Raw genomic sequence first — 15,031 nt, 5'->3', positions numbered from 1 at the left:
AAAGTAAAATTCACTTTACTTAAGTAAAGTGAAAGTGCTCTGATATAAAAGTATCAGTGCATTGCTTTAATTTTTATCCCCTTGTCTCTTGCTTATTACCTCAATGATGAGCAAATGAGTAGATTCTACTAATGTTTAAAATTCTATGATTAATCAAATGAATAATTAAGTTGGTTGATAGCCACTGTCCATTTGCTGGACTATAAAGGCATCAAAAGCTATTAAAGCGTTATGAGTTTCTTCTGTCAAGTAAAAATGTACACTTTAGTCTTGTTTTCAAGGGGAACTCTGAAAAATAGTTCCAATAAACTAAGAAACCTAATAAGAATGGTAACCTGTAAGTAAATAAACAAAACACTGAATTAAGTATGGCTTGGAGACAACATGTATGTAATAAACATGCAGCCATTTCTGCCTCTGGTAACCAGGAAAGAGACTGCTAATCAGTGTGAACTTGGAAATGGCTTCAAATCCCTTTTCTGCACAGGGCTCCGGGTGGCCTTCATCAATCTATGCAAGTTGCCATTTGAGCTGAAAATCTGTCTGCCACTGTTACAGATGTTTTCAATCATTAGCATCATTTACCCTCTCACTAACCCTTGCCAGGTATCTGGGAGTTCAAGGGGTGGAATCAACCAACAGGTATTTCAAGTTCTTTGAAATTAAACCAAATTGAAAGACTTGTCTTCCTACTGAAACATACATAAAGTGAATGAGAAACAAACCTGAGGCCACTTCTTGCAGACACCTTGCTCATCTGGCAGACTCAAGCCAGCCTACTTCCTCGTCAGACCTGAAAAAATGATCCTGGGACACTTTTCTCCCTGAACCTCACTAGAATATTCACTGTGCAGTAAGACAATAGTTAGCAAGCTGGGTCCGAATGAGGTTTTTGAGGGATGTGCTGCAAACGGTGCCCCGTTTACTTTCTAGATTGGCATGTGGTCACATATACCTGAGTTGCCAGTCTTCTTTTCCCATTACAATCTGCAGCAGAAACTGTGTGTCCAGAAAAGAGGTGACAGGATAGAAAAGGAGAGCAGACTGTGAAGAAGCATGCACCTCCCACCAGCCCCACAGTAGTAATGCTCCACAGTCTGGGGGACCACAGTGCAAGCCAGAGGGACGTGCGGCCCTTATACTTCAAGTCAGTTCTGCCAGCGCTTTGGATTTTCATTTGTTTTGGAAAGACAAATCCTCCTTGTGACTTAACTTTCAGGAGTAAATCCTTTAAACTGGCTACAGGCAAAGGAAATCTGAATTCTTTCTTTAAGTGGAATAATTTTTCTGCCTTCAAGTTTCAAAACAGGGATATTTCAAGGGCTGGTTTCTTGAGCACTGAGGCTCCAAGAGGTGAGCTGACTGTCCCAAGGCTACACAGTGAAGGACAGCCTGAGCCAGGATTCAAACCCAAACCTGTCAGCTCTTGAATTATTGCTCCACACCTTCTCTGACATAAATCTACCAAGAACATGTCCCAGGGCACACTGTGGTCAGGATGGCTTCAGCTTGACTCAACATACCCCGACTTGTACAGCATAGGGGCTAATGTTTGGAATAACCTTGCTGACACATATTAACCACCTCAACAGCTGATTGGTGGTGGGCAGGAACTCACCTTCAGAAATGATCTTAGAACACAGAATGTCAGAGTTGAAAGCACATTAAAGAAAATCAATGATTTAAGTTCCTTTCTAGATGAGAAAACAGCTACAGAAAAGCTATTTGTCAAGGTTGCGTAAGGAGCTGGAACCAAACACAAACTGAACCCTGACCTCAACTCCAGTTTCATTCTCTTTCAGCTACACCTCAACAGCCCAATGCAGTGAGCCAGTGTGAAACCCTGGATTCCAGGATGACTTTAAAATGACTGGTTGGAGTTCCCCGCTCTCTGGGCACTATGGTCTCTTGAAGGTACATCACCTCCATGGACACGAAGGGAAAATTTTGGTCAAGCTCCCAAGGTTGAGGACAGTTGATGGGAATTACCATGAGGTCACATGGATGTCCTTGAGGAGGCTAGTAAACCTGTCCACCAGAGGCACACACAGTGGACCGAGGAGGGTGTCCCAGTTGGGCTGCATGTACTCCGAGGCACGCCGCTGGGCATCACTCTCACAGCAAAAATAATCAGCACATGGTGTCACGATATATGGGATGAAGTAATAATTTCCACTGGATGCCTGGAAAAAACAAACAAAAATGTTTCACAAAATAAGCAATGCAGAAGCACAGCTATGGATTTGGGCAGGTGGAACCTTGGTGGGACAGGAAAGGAGAAAATGCCTGATGATGAACAACTACTTGCACAATATGACTATGAATCTATCAGATGCAAACAGGAAACCACGCCATTTCACAAGCTCTAACACATGGGCATACAACAAAAATTTGGTTTTCAATGCTGAACTGAGCAGTATACATCTCTGAATTTCACTGGCAGAGATTTTAGGTTTTTAATTCTCAGAAATTATATTTCATTACATATCCTCCAAATCAGAGGGAACTTCAGCCCAATGATAACCAAGAAGTAAAATGTAAAGGTTTAATTTACTTTCTTTTGGCATGGCAATGGCACCCCATTCCAGTACTCTTGCCTGGAAAATCCCATGGATGGAAGAGCCTGGTAGGCTGCAGTCCATGGGGTCGCTAAGAGTCGGACACGACTGAGCGACTTCACTTTCACTTTTCACTTTAATGCCTTGGAGAAGGAAATGGCAACCCACTCCAGTGTTCTTGCCTGGAGAATCCCAGGGACGGGGGAGCCTGGTGGGCTGCCATCTATGGGGTCTCACAGAGTCGGACACGACTGAAGCGACTTAGCAGCAGCAGCAGCAGCAGGAAAAGCCTTATTATTTGATAATTTAACCACAGGTGAATTATTTATAAACTTTTTTGAGTAGAAACTGTTTTGCAGGAAGCAGATATTAACAGATATAATTAGTCCCAGAGATGTTTTGGGAAAACATTTTGTTTAAAAATTTTTACATTGTCAAATAATACTCAAGTAAAACTATGCTTTTTCTATGGAATAATCATGATTCATAGTCAAATTGTAACTATTTTTTAAAGCATAAATGCTACCTTTAGTTTTTTTTTTTTACTCTTTCAGTTTTTAAATTATTAAAGTATGATAACACATTTACAGGAGACTTGGAAAATATACAAGAAAGTTACATATAGTTCTACTATATATTACAATTATTCTAAATACATAAATTTTTAGTTGGAGTTTCTTTATCAAACTCTCAAGTATTAATAGAATGAAGATATAGCAAAGTAGAAGGAAAGCACCAATTCAACATAATTAAGATTAATACAATTTTCACACAACAGTAGGATACAAATTCTATTCAAGTTCCCATAGACTATATATAAACTAGGAGACACTGGAACATATCCAGGGGCATAAAACAGATGCAAAAAATTCATGGTCTAAATGTACTGAAATCATACAGAGTTGGTTCTCTTATCACTGTGGAATTATGTTAGAAATCTGTATCAAAAGATATTTGAAAATAACCCACGTATTTTCAAGTCCAATGTGACATTTACCAAGAGAGATCTTTGACTTAGCCATTGAAAGCCTCAGTAAACTTAGAAGACTGAAAAAACACAGAGGGTGATTACAGAGGAGGAAGCATTTAAATGAAAAATATTAAAATGAAAAATTAATATCAAAGATATTTAAAACCCCTATGTATTTGGAAATTAAATGTCCACTTTTAAATGATGGATGTACCTAAGAAGCCCTAAGAAGGAAAATTAGAAAATATTTGTAACAGAATAAAAATGAAAAGAGAATTTATCAGAATTTGTTGCATGCAGCTGAAACTGCTCAATGCAACTAAATACAAAGCAGAATCTTGAATAAGGTATGAAAATAAATAATGGACATTAGCATAAAATCTTGTGAAATTTGTACAAAATTGTACTTTAGTTAATAATACTGTTATCACATGTTTTCTGGGTTTTTTTAAACAACATAGTATTTCTTGATATTCTCAGAACTGGATTAGAAGTTTTGAGCTTCAAATTTTTGTAAAAAAGATCACTAAGATAATGAACTTTCTAGTCTTTTAGCAGTAATATCAGATGCCAAAATATATGTAACTATATCAAAGTTTTGACTGAATATTAATTAGAAACCTAGCATTCTATTTATACTAAGTCAAAAAAGTGAAATTAAAATGTCATAAATTTTTTAGCTAGGCAAAAATTCATAACATTTCTAAAATATATATATCATACATACTATATATACACACACATATATATACATATATAAAAGTTTTTCTACTATGCTTGATAAAGGCTTGAGAACGAAAAACAGAAAAAAGACACAGAAATTAGAAAACATAAACTAAGTGAAATGGGAGCACTGAACATGAAATAGAAAAAGAAACCCTACCTGTAAATAGCATTCAGCCCACGCTCGGGCTCCCTGAGAGCTCAGTTGGTAAAGAGTCTGCCTGTGCAATGCACGAGACCCCAGTTCGATTCCTGGGTCGGGAAGATCCCCTGGAGAAGAGATAGGCTATCCACTCCAGTATTCTTGGGCTTCCCTTGTGGCTCAGCTGGTAAAGAATTCGCCTGCAATGTGGGTGATCTAGTTTTGATACCTGGGTTGGGTAGATCCCCTGGAGAAGGGAAAGGCTACCCACTCCAGTATTCTTGGGCTTCCCTTGTGGCTCAGCTGGTAAAGAATCCACCTGCAATGCAGGAGACCTGGGTTCGATCCCTGGGTTGGGAGGGTCCCCTTCAGGAAGGAAAGGCTACCCACTCCAGTATTCTGGCCTGGAGAATTCCAAGGACTATACAGTCCATGGGGTTGCAAAGAGTCGGATACGACTGAGAGACTTTCACTTTTCACTTTTTCAAGCCCATGTTCAGTTTTTAGCATATTTGGAGGACTACAATATGCTCTTAAACGACATTCTACTATCACAGTCTCTATTTTGTCTGTACTGTTACAAAAAGCCACTATGTTAAAATTTCTGACTTGTTAATTCCTATATCTTCATTAAGTTTTAAAGAATTTGATGCCAGCAATAATACATCTGACTTTTCCCCCTAATTTGTTAAACTAAAGGAGTTATCTAGGAAATTTGGCATCAGTTCAGTTGCTCAGTCATGTCTGACTCTTTGCGACTCCATGAACCGCAGCACCCAGGCCTCCCTGTCCATCACCAAATCCCAGAGTCCACCCAAACCCATGTCCATTGTGTCAGTGATGTCATCCAACCATCTCATCCTCCGTCGTCCCCTTCTCCTCCTGCCTTCAATCTTTCCCAGCATCAGGTTCTTTTCCAAGGAGTCAGTTCTTTGCATCAGGTGGCCAAAGCATTGGAATTTCAGCTTCAGCATCAGTCCTTCCAATGAATATTCAGGACTGATTTCCTTTAGGATGGACTGATTGGATCTCCCTGCTGTCCAAGGGACTCTCAAGAGTCTTCTCCAACACCACAGTTCATCAATTCTTCGGCACTCAGCTTTCTTTATGGTCCAACTCTCACATCCATGGTTTCATAGCCTTGACTAGATGGACCTTTGTTGGCAAAGTAATGTCTCTGCTTTTTAATATGCTGTCTAGGTTGGTCATAACTTTTCTTACAAGGAGTAAGTGTCTTTTAATTTCATGGTTGCAGTCACCATCTGCAGTGATTTTGGAGCCCCAAAAAATAAAGTCTGTCACTGTTTCCCCATCTATTTGCCATGAAGTGATGGGATAATTTGGCATAACACATAACCTAGGAAGCACACTTTCACCAAGAATGAGAGGTCAAATGAGCAATACAACTTCTTCTAAATTAAAAAGAAATTCATTCGTCCCAGAGACAACTGTCAGAATGCTACAATTTCAGATCAAACAGAAGTCTTGGGAAGACTCCACATTGGGGAACTAGTTTCAAACATATATGTGACAGACATTTTTGTTTTCCTTTTGAATAAGATTTGCTTACACAAGGACAGGTGGCATTCTTCTATCTAAATTCAAAATACAAATAATTGTCTTGAAATTCTCTCCTTCTTTTGTACCTCCTAGGGCATCTATATCCCTGATGAGATGTCTGTAGGCCCTAAAATACTTTGTTAAGGAAAAATGACTAGCGCTGCTCCACTCAATCATACTTGAGACTGCATCAGCACACTTTTTCTGTAAAAGGCCAGATGGTAAATATTTTTGGTCTTGTGGGCCATATAATCTCTACTCTCCAAGTACTCAACTCTGCTGTTAAATCATGAAAGCAGCCACAGACAAGACACAGACACATGAGCATGGCTGTGCCCAGTGAAACTATTTATGGGCAAAAATCTGAATTTCATATTTTTACATGTCCTAGAATATTCTTTGGGCTTCCCCAGTGGCTCAGTGGTAAAGAATCTGCCTGCCAATGCAGGAGACACTGGTTCAATCCCTGGGTTGGGAGGACTACCTGGAGAAGGAAAAGGCAACACACTTCAGTATTCTTGCCTGGGAAATCCCATGGACAGAGCAGCCTGGCAGGCTCTAGTCCACAAGGTTGCAAACAGTTGGACATGACTTAGTGACTAAACAACAACAACAAAATATTCTTCATCTTCTGATTGTTTTTCTCAATCGCTAAAAAGTGTAAAAGCCATTGTAAGCTCACAGGTCATACTAAAACAAATGGTGGGCCAACCCTTGTCTAACACTAACCTGCCTGATGTTTCATGATTCCTGATAACAGATTTTATGAAAGTACTTACCATGCTACAAAATAGCAGCTGGAGACTGTCCCTGTGGACACTAGATACTGGAGTTAAACACCTCTCACTGCAAATGCTGGTGTGTTATAAAGAGAGGTGGCAACATTATGGGTATGTTGGTGATAAATGGGGAACAGGAGGCAGACTCATGGTTACTTCCTAGCAATCACTGAGCAAAGCCTGCACCAGAGGAACAAAGACCCTTCCCCCTCTGGTAATATCTGCAAATTCTCAAAGATCGATTCAAAGTGCCCAGCAAAGTAAGCTTTTGGTAGGTTAGAGACACATTTCTCCATCATCTATATCAAGCAAGTCATGGTGCCAAAGTTAATTAAATTAAATGCCATTATACATTCATTTATACATTAATCTGCTTGTTCTTTTACCTAAAGTTGGTTGAGTTTATGGTAAAAAGATTTCCTAGTTTAGACTAAGAAGGATAAAAGAGCTGTGTGAATCAGTGAAGTCTAGAAGGTAAAAAATAAAAATCCCTGAAGGAATGGAGTTCGTTATTTTCAAAAAGTTAGGGCTAGACTGGAGGTATGTGGAGCTCCTCAGATTCCCTTCCCAGAAAATCAACCATAACTGGTAACAAATATTTTTCTAAAAAAACCATTTCAAGTCTGTATAAAATGTCTTAAGAGCAAACAGCAAATGGACAAGAGATCTTTATTCAAAAAAACAATTAAATCTTGATAAGGACAGTGAGGCTGTAGCATGTGAGCTATAAGCTGTTCTTCTCCTACCCTCCAGCCCAGAGTGACAGTTCTACTCTGGATGGGTACAGCCAAGAAGATGTGGCCCCCTGCCACCCCCAATCTCAAGTCTAAGATGACAGTTTCTCCCTAGGAAGGCTAGGCCACCAGCATCCTCATTCACCACCGTCCTGTGTTGTAAAAGCCCTATTCCAGGTAAGTGTGGTTAAGAGAACCAGGGCTCCATCCCCTCACCCACTTCCCACTCGTATGGCATCTTAGGTGAATCAGGCCAAGAATACTGGGCCCTCATCATCTATGTCCCAGCTCACATCGGATGGAGGTTCCATGTTAGGAGAGGCAAGCTGAGAAGGTCAGGGGCTGCTAGCTCTGGCCAGCAGCCCACTCATAGCAGGGTATCATTCTGAAAGAGGCAGGCTGCTATCCCCTTGTCCTGCTCTGGAGCAGTGGTGCAGAGCTCTGCCTAGGGTCAAGGCATGAGGTAAAAACACAGAGCTCTGCAGCTCTCCCCAAGGGGACTGGTTTTATGTGGAACATAGCATGGGGAAGTTCAAACCCATGAAAGCTGTCAAAGACTACGAAGACTTTTGTAGCAAGAAATGAAGAGGAGGCTGGTAGCTCCATGAGAGCAATGGGTGAAAGGTAGACCAGCTAGAAGTTTAACAAAAAGGAACAGGGGAACAGAGAGTTATGGAAGCCTTCCTGTGGTCAGAGTAGACTTTAAAGAACAGCCTTAAAAAACCACATCTGCAAAGAAGTCCAATGTTAATGATATTAGACTGTGAAACATTTATGTCTCAGGTTACTGGCAAAAACAATAAAGCAATTAGCTACCAATTTGGGGACACTAACAACTGGATGTGGTATCAATAGAGGAAGATCAATCAGGAACTTAAATCCCACCAGGGAACTCTCCTGTGGCCCAGTGTTTAAGAATCTGCCTGCCAACGCAGGAGACATGGGTTCAACCCCTGATCCAGCAAGACTCCACATACTGTGGAGCAGCTAAGCCCATGTACCACAACTTCTGAGCTCGAGTGTCGCAACTACTGAAGTCAATGTGCCTACAGCCTGTGCTTTGCAACATGAGAAGCCACTGCAATGAGAAGCCCGTGGGCAGCAATAAGACCCAGTGCAACCAAAAAAAGAAAAAATCAAGAAGAAAAACTTAATAGTGAAATTAGGGAAAGATATAGTCCAAGAGAGCCCAGCTATAATCACTGTCATCCCCAGGTGGGGATGAGTTAGGGTAGCTGTGTGCATGCCCAAGGCTGCACCTTTTGAGGAGTGACATCAGAGGCTGCACACTGTGGAGGAAAGAGACCTCAGTGAACTAGTCCAGCGAAGTCACTCAACAAATAAACCAATAAACAGGAAGAAATTGCAGAGGCAGGAGGGAGAGAAATCAGTATCCAGAGTTGCTACATTACCTAAAGTGTCCAGTTTTCAACCACAAAAAATGCAAAGAAACAGGGCAGTGTGGTCCATATATATGAAAAACAGCAGGCAATGAGTAACTGCCTTTGAGTAACTGCCTTTGAAAGGACCCAGGTATTGGACTCAGGAGACAAAGACTTGAAAACTGCTACTATAAATATGCTAAAAGAACTAAAGGAAATCATACTTAACAAACAATGTATCATCAAATACAGAATATCAATGAAGAATTAGGAATTACAAAAAAAAAAAAAAGGAAAGGGGAATTCTGGTGCTGCTCAGTTGCTCAGGCATGTCCAACTCTTGGCAACCCCACAGACTGTAGCCTCCAGGGACCTCTGTCCATGAGGATTTTGCAGGCAAGAATACTGGAGTGGGTTGCCATGCCCTCCTCCAGGGGATCTCCCCAACCCAGGGATTGAACCCAGGTCTCTCACATTGTAGGTGGATTCTTTACTGTCTGAGCCACCAGGGAAGCCCCTGGAGCTAAAAAGTATAATGAAAAAATAGTGTTAGTCTTTCAGTTGTGTCTGACTTTTGGCAACACCATGGACTATAGCCGGCCAGGCTCCTCTGTTCATGGAATTCTCCAGGCAAGAATACTGGAGTGGGTAGTCATTCCCTTCTCCAGGGGATCTTCAGAAACCAGGGATTGAACCTGGGTTTCCTGCATTATAGGCAGATTCTTAACTGTCTGAGCCACCAAGGAAGTCCCAAAAGGATAATAACCAAAATTAAAAATTCACTGAAGGGGCTCAAGAGGAAATTACAATGGAAGAAAGAATCAGCAAATTTGTAGACAGATCAACAGAAGATTATGCAGACTGAAGAACAGAGAGAAAAAAGAATGAAGAAAAATGAACAGAACCTCAAAGAAATGTGGGACACCATCAAGTATACCAACAAAAACAGATCATAATGGGAGTCCTGGAAGGAGAGGAAAGGAGCAGGACTACACTAAAAGAAATAATTGCTGAAAAATTCAAAATTTGATTAAGCTAATCTATATACCCAAGAAGCTAAATTCCAAGTAGGATAAACTCAAAGAGAGCCACATCCAGATACACTGTAGTCGAAACTGTGAAAGACAAAGTCTTGAAAGCAGCAAGAGAAAAAAGTGTCTTATTGTGTACAAGGGTAACTCAATAAAATCAACATCTGACTTTTCGTCAGAAGCAATGAAAGTAAGAAGGCAGTATAACAACATATTCAAAGAGATGAGGAAAAGAAAGTCAACCAAAATCTTGTATCTAGCAAAACTATCTTTTATAAATGAAGGAGAATCTAACTTTACCTAAAGTACACAAGATCTTTAGAGAAAATTTCAACACCCTAATAAAGGATCTGAAAGAAAATCTGAGGAGAAAAGGAGAAAATAAAGACATTTTTAAGTAAACACAAACTGAGATAGTTTGTTCCTAGAAGACATGTTTTATTAAAAAAAAAAAAAATACCAAAGGAACTTCTTCAGGCTGAAAGCAAGTGATACCAGACAGTAATTTTAATTCACACAATAAAAACAAATTATGGGGACTTCCCTGGTGGTCCAGTGGCTAAGACTCCACGCCCCCAATGCAGGAGACCAGGATTCCTGGTCAGAGAACTAGATCCCACATGCAGCAACTAAGAGTTCACATGTCGCAACTAAAGATCCCACATACCACAATGAAAATTGAAGATCCTGCTTACTGTGACTAAGACCTGGCACAGCCAAACAAATATTCTTTAAAAATATGCAATAAAGTTAGTTATATAGGTAACTGTAAGAAACAATATAATTGCTAATTTCTTTTCTTGTCTTAACTGGGTTAAAAGACAATGGCACAAAATGACACATATAATCACATGTTGGGGCCTATAACATATATTAATAGATATGTAACATATTTGACACTAATAGTACAAAAGATGTAGGTAGAAACAAGGCTGTACTTGAATAAGGAAATAGCACCATTTGGTAACCTGAATCCACAGAAACAAATGAAAATAATTTGGAAGGTAAACAAACAGGTTAATGTAACTCTATAAAGACTTATTTTCCTTTCTTCTCTCAGCTTTGTTAAAAGATGATATTATACAGAGTAAGAATTCTAACAAAAATACTTACAAACATTACAACTAAATAATCCCCAGTCTCCATAAGAGGTAGGTAAATTGAAGGTGCAAGAGTCCAACCTATTTGGATAAAATTGTTAGAAGCTTTAAAAATATTTCCAAAACAAATATTTGTGCTGAAATCTTGTTGACAGTCTTCCTTAAGCAAATCTATTCATCTCAGAGAGCACAGGAGTTACCTTTGCCCCAGTTCTGCTCAAATCCTCAATAATGAAGTGTGAAAAAATGAGACATTGATAAATATATGCTCTGTGCTGTCACAGGTTATGGCTCAAGTGAGCAGAACAGTGGCAAGAGAGGCTGGTGAAGGCTTGCCCACAGCTGGAGCAGATCCTGATCCTCTGAGCAAACATTTAGCCTTAGTTTGAGAAAATAAGGAGAAAGAAGGGGAATGCATGAATCCTGAAAACAGCTGGGTGAGTTTAATGAACAGGACTGAGGAGACAGCGGGAATCTGGAATCTTGGGAAAGTAAAACTACTTCTTTTGAGAAAATCTTCCATAAAAGTGTATAAAACTTAAAGAAATTTTACAGAAAGAAATTGGGACTAATGACTACATTTAAAAAAGCAATTCATGAACTTCCAAATGAAAGCACAGCCTCTTGAGTACAGTACTTTTGTTCTTACAAAGAATAGGCCCAAACATCTTCAAGTGATGACTTGAAGACTTTTGTTGGTGGGGAGACCCAAAATTAAAAAGAAAAACATTGATTAGCATAACACACGTTCAATAGCAAACCAGGCTGGGATATTTATAATTGTTACATTTATAAAGAGAAACATCTCAAGAATCCAACTCATTAAAACAAATTTAACAAAGACAGCTTAGTTTCCTACATAAAGGGGCATTAGAACCAGTATGCTAGGCACATTAACATGTAAACCCTTATTCCAAACACTCTTCAAGCATTTCCAAAAGGATGATTCTGATATAGTAAATGAGGTCAGAGAGCAGAGTAAAAGCCACTGGTCTCGAACACTATGAGGGTGGGGGTGAGAAATCAGTGGAACTACGACCATCTACAAACATCACCACAATGAACAGTTCATCCCATAGCATCACTAGGTTAAATAATAGGTTTTTTAAAGCTCTCATTACAGGGACTTCTCTGGTGGTCCAGTGGCTAAGACTCCAAGCTCCCAATGCAGGGGGCCTGGGTTTTATCCCTGGTCAGGGAACTAGATCCTACATGCTACAACTAAGACCCAGCATGGCCAAATAAATATTTTAATAAAATAAAAGCTCTCATTACAAATGTATGGATATATAGTCTCAAATGCCATAATTTTTAATGCCTATCTAATACACCATCTGGTGAATATATATATATATATAGTGTATACTTCATACTTCATCATTCTCATTTATTATATAACTTTGTTTGGAATTTTTTCTTACTATACACTGAGATGAATATCCTTGCATATGGCATCTTTCCACTCTGGTCTTTTCCTGAGAATAGCTTCCCAGGAGTGAGATTATTAGAGCAAGTTTAAGGTTCTCCATATGTGTGGCCAAGTTGCTGTCAAAAAGGTTGGAGCAATTTATACTCCCACCAGTAGTACATACAAAGACATTTCAATTTCATCATTGTCTCAGTAGAGCTGGTTAGTGGGGTTCCCCCCCCCAACATTTGCTAAGTTAGGTAACAAAGAAATAACACAATTATTGAAATGGAAAGTCAATATCATCCCAGTTCAAGCACAGCAAGATGGTGGAGAATCTGGATGGCCAAAGATGGAATCTCAGCTCCACCCCATACTAGATGGATGACCTTGGAAAATGTATTTGTCCATCTAAACCTCAGTTTTCTTATGTTTGAAATGAGGACAATAATACTGTCAACTTCATTAAGTAACAGAGGCTTAAAGATGGTCATGGCACATAGTGGACATCCAATAAAGATTAGCTATGTTCGACAGTTCTAGACTAGACCAGACTGGGAATTCTGAACCTGGAGCCCATTAATTCTTGGGGGTCTGTGAAAGTGAGTGAGAAAAAAAAGTTCACCTTTTTCATCATTTGCCTTTCACTGAAATATAACTGTGCCTTTGATCAGGAATGGAGGCAATACATTTTGTTTTCAGCAGGACATGGGACTTTGTCACTAATATAAATCAAACAATTTTTCATCTCACATTACAGTTCCTGAAGAGATCTCAAAATAACTTTTATATTTATCACTACACCAAAATTACGGCAGTTTTTAGATTTGCTGTTTGATCTTATTATTTGAGACATTAGTAAAGAAGGACATAGACTACAATATATCACTTTAAAATATTTTTGATAACTACATGCATGCATGCTAAATCGCTCCAGTTGTGTCCTACTCTTTGCAACCTCATGGACTGGAGCCCACCTGGCTCCTCTGTCTATGGGATTCTCCAGGCAAGGATACTGGAGTGGGTTGCCATTTCCTCCTCCAGGGGATCTTCCCAACCCAGGGATCAAACCCGCATCTCTTATGTCTCCTGCCTCTGGCAGGCAGGTTCTTTACCACCAACTCCACTTATATAGTTCAGTATAATTGGTCTCTTTTGTAGTAGTTTGTATTTATTTAAACATTTTAAGATTTATTCTGAGAAGGGGTCCATAGGCTCTTCCAGACTGACAAAAGAGTCCCAGGACCCCAAAATCTAAGAGCCCCTGCTCTGGACTCTAGGCAGAATTTGCACATAGAACAAACTACCTGCAGCCCTAAAACATCAGTTTCTTCAGTGGGCTTCATGTATGAACAGTTACATGATAATAGGTGAGTCCCATCCATAAACAGCTGCCAGGAGAGCAGAGCATGTTGCAGTTTCAACCTTACTGTCCATCAGGTTCAATCATGGCCCAAGGACACCTAGGACGAGTTCCCCAGCAGGCTCCTCTGTGCCCTATGCAAGGCGCCCTATGCAAGAAGACTAGCACAATAACACAAGCAAAGGGGCCTCACTACACTAGCACTTATTTTTTATTTATGGCCAGCAGCCTGGAGAATTTCATGGACAGAGGAGCCTGGCAGGCTACAGTCCATGGTGTTGCACAGAGTCAAACACAACTGACAGACTAACTTTCACTTTTCAGTAGCAGCTCTTTCTAATTGTGTTGCGGGAGAAGGCTCTTGACAGTCCCATGGCCAGCAAGGAGATCAAGCAAGTCAATCCTAAAGGAAATCAACCCTGAATATTTATTGGAAGGACTGATGCTAAAACTCAATACTTTGGCCACCCAATGCGAAGAGCCAACTCATTGGAAAAGACCCCAATGCTGGGAAAGATTGAAGGCAAAAGGAGGAGGAGGCAGCAGAGGATGAGATGGTTAGATAGCATCAACGACTGAGTTCGTGCAAACTTCAGGAGATAGTGGAGGACAGAGAAGCCTGGCAGGCTGCAGTCCATGGGGTTGCAAAGAGTTGGACACAACTTAGCAACTGAACAACAACAGCAGGTCACAAAGTTGTTCAGTAATAGCACAAGTTTTTTATTATTATTTTTTATAAACTAATTTTTTGGAGCAAAAAGATGTATAAGAATTTATCCCAACCAACTTCAACATGAGACTTTAAGCTTGACCTTCCAGGGAACATTTCTAAAATAACGATTAAATAAATGTTTAGTCAAAAGAAGAGGGAAAAATCTAAGGCAAATGGAAGGAGGTTTAATACTACCCATGATAAGCTGATTTCCAAGCACTTACGGAAGAATGCATATCTTGATTGCTAGGAAAACGTGCCACTCTGGAGTTTAACTCTTGTAATAGAAAAGGGCTGCAAACCCTTGGTGAAAACTGGAATTTGAAAAACAGAGAATTGTTCCCAAGAAAATTTAGGGAGAAATTGAGCAAACTTAAGACAAAAATTATTTAACATAACCATACGTGTGACAAAGTCAACTTATTAAGGAAGAAAACCTAAATCAAGCACTGCTCTAAAAAATGATAACAAGGTGTAATTCTTTGTCTAGTCAGTTAAAGGAGAATTTTTAAAATCAGCACGCATGCACATCAGGGAAATGCAGTTTTTCTAAGATCAATGCAAATAGC

At 39.8% G+C, this 15,031-nt stretch overlaps 1 protein-coding gene across 1 annotated transcript in view; it reads right to left on the bottom strand.

The window, feature by feature from the left end:
• The window catches only part of MAP3K15 (mitogen-activated protein kinase kinase kinase 15), a 145,615-nt gene that overhangs the window by 87,998 nt on the left and 42,586 nt on the right, over positions 1-15,031 (bottom strand). Inside the window, exon 4 of the mRNA XM_070783981.1 lies at positions 1,990-2,183. Coding sequence (XP_070640082.1) covers positions 1,990-2,183 — 194 coding nt within the window. The remainder of the gene's footprint in view (positions 1-1,989; positions 2,184-15,031) is intronic.

Source organism: Bos indicus, chromosome X (genome assembly GCF_029378745.1).
Source record: "Bos indicus isolate NIAB-ARS_2022 breed Sahiwal x Tharparkar chromosome X, NIAB-ARS_B.indTharparkar_mat_pri_1.0, whole genome shotgun sequence".
NCBI classification, from domain to species: Eukaryota; Metazoa; Chordata; class Mammalia; order Artiodactyla; family Bovidae; genus Bos; species Bos indicus.
This window is presented reverse-complemented; position numbering and strand designations above follow the sequence as displayed.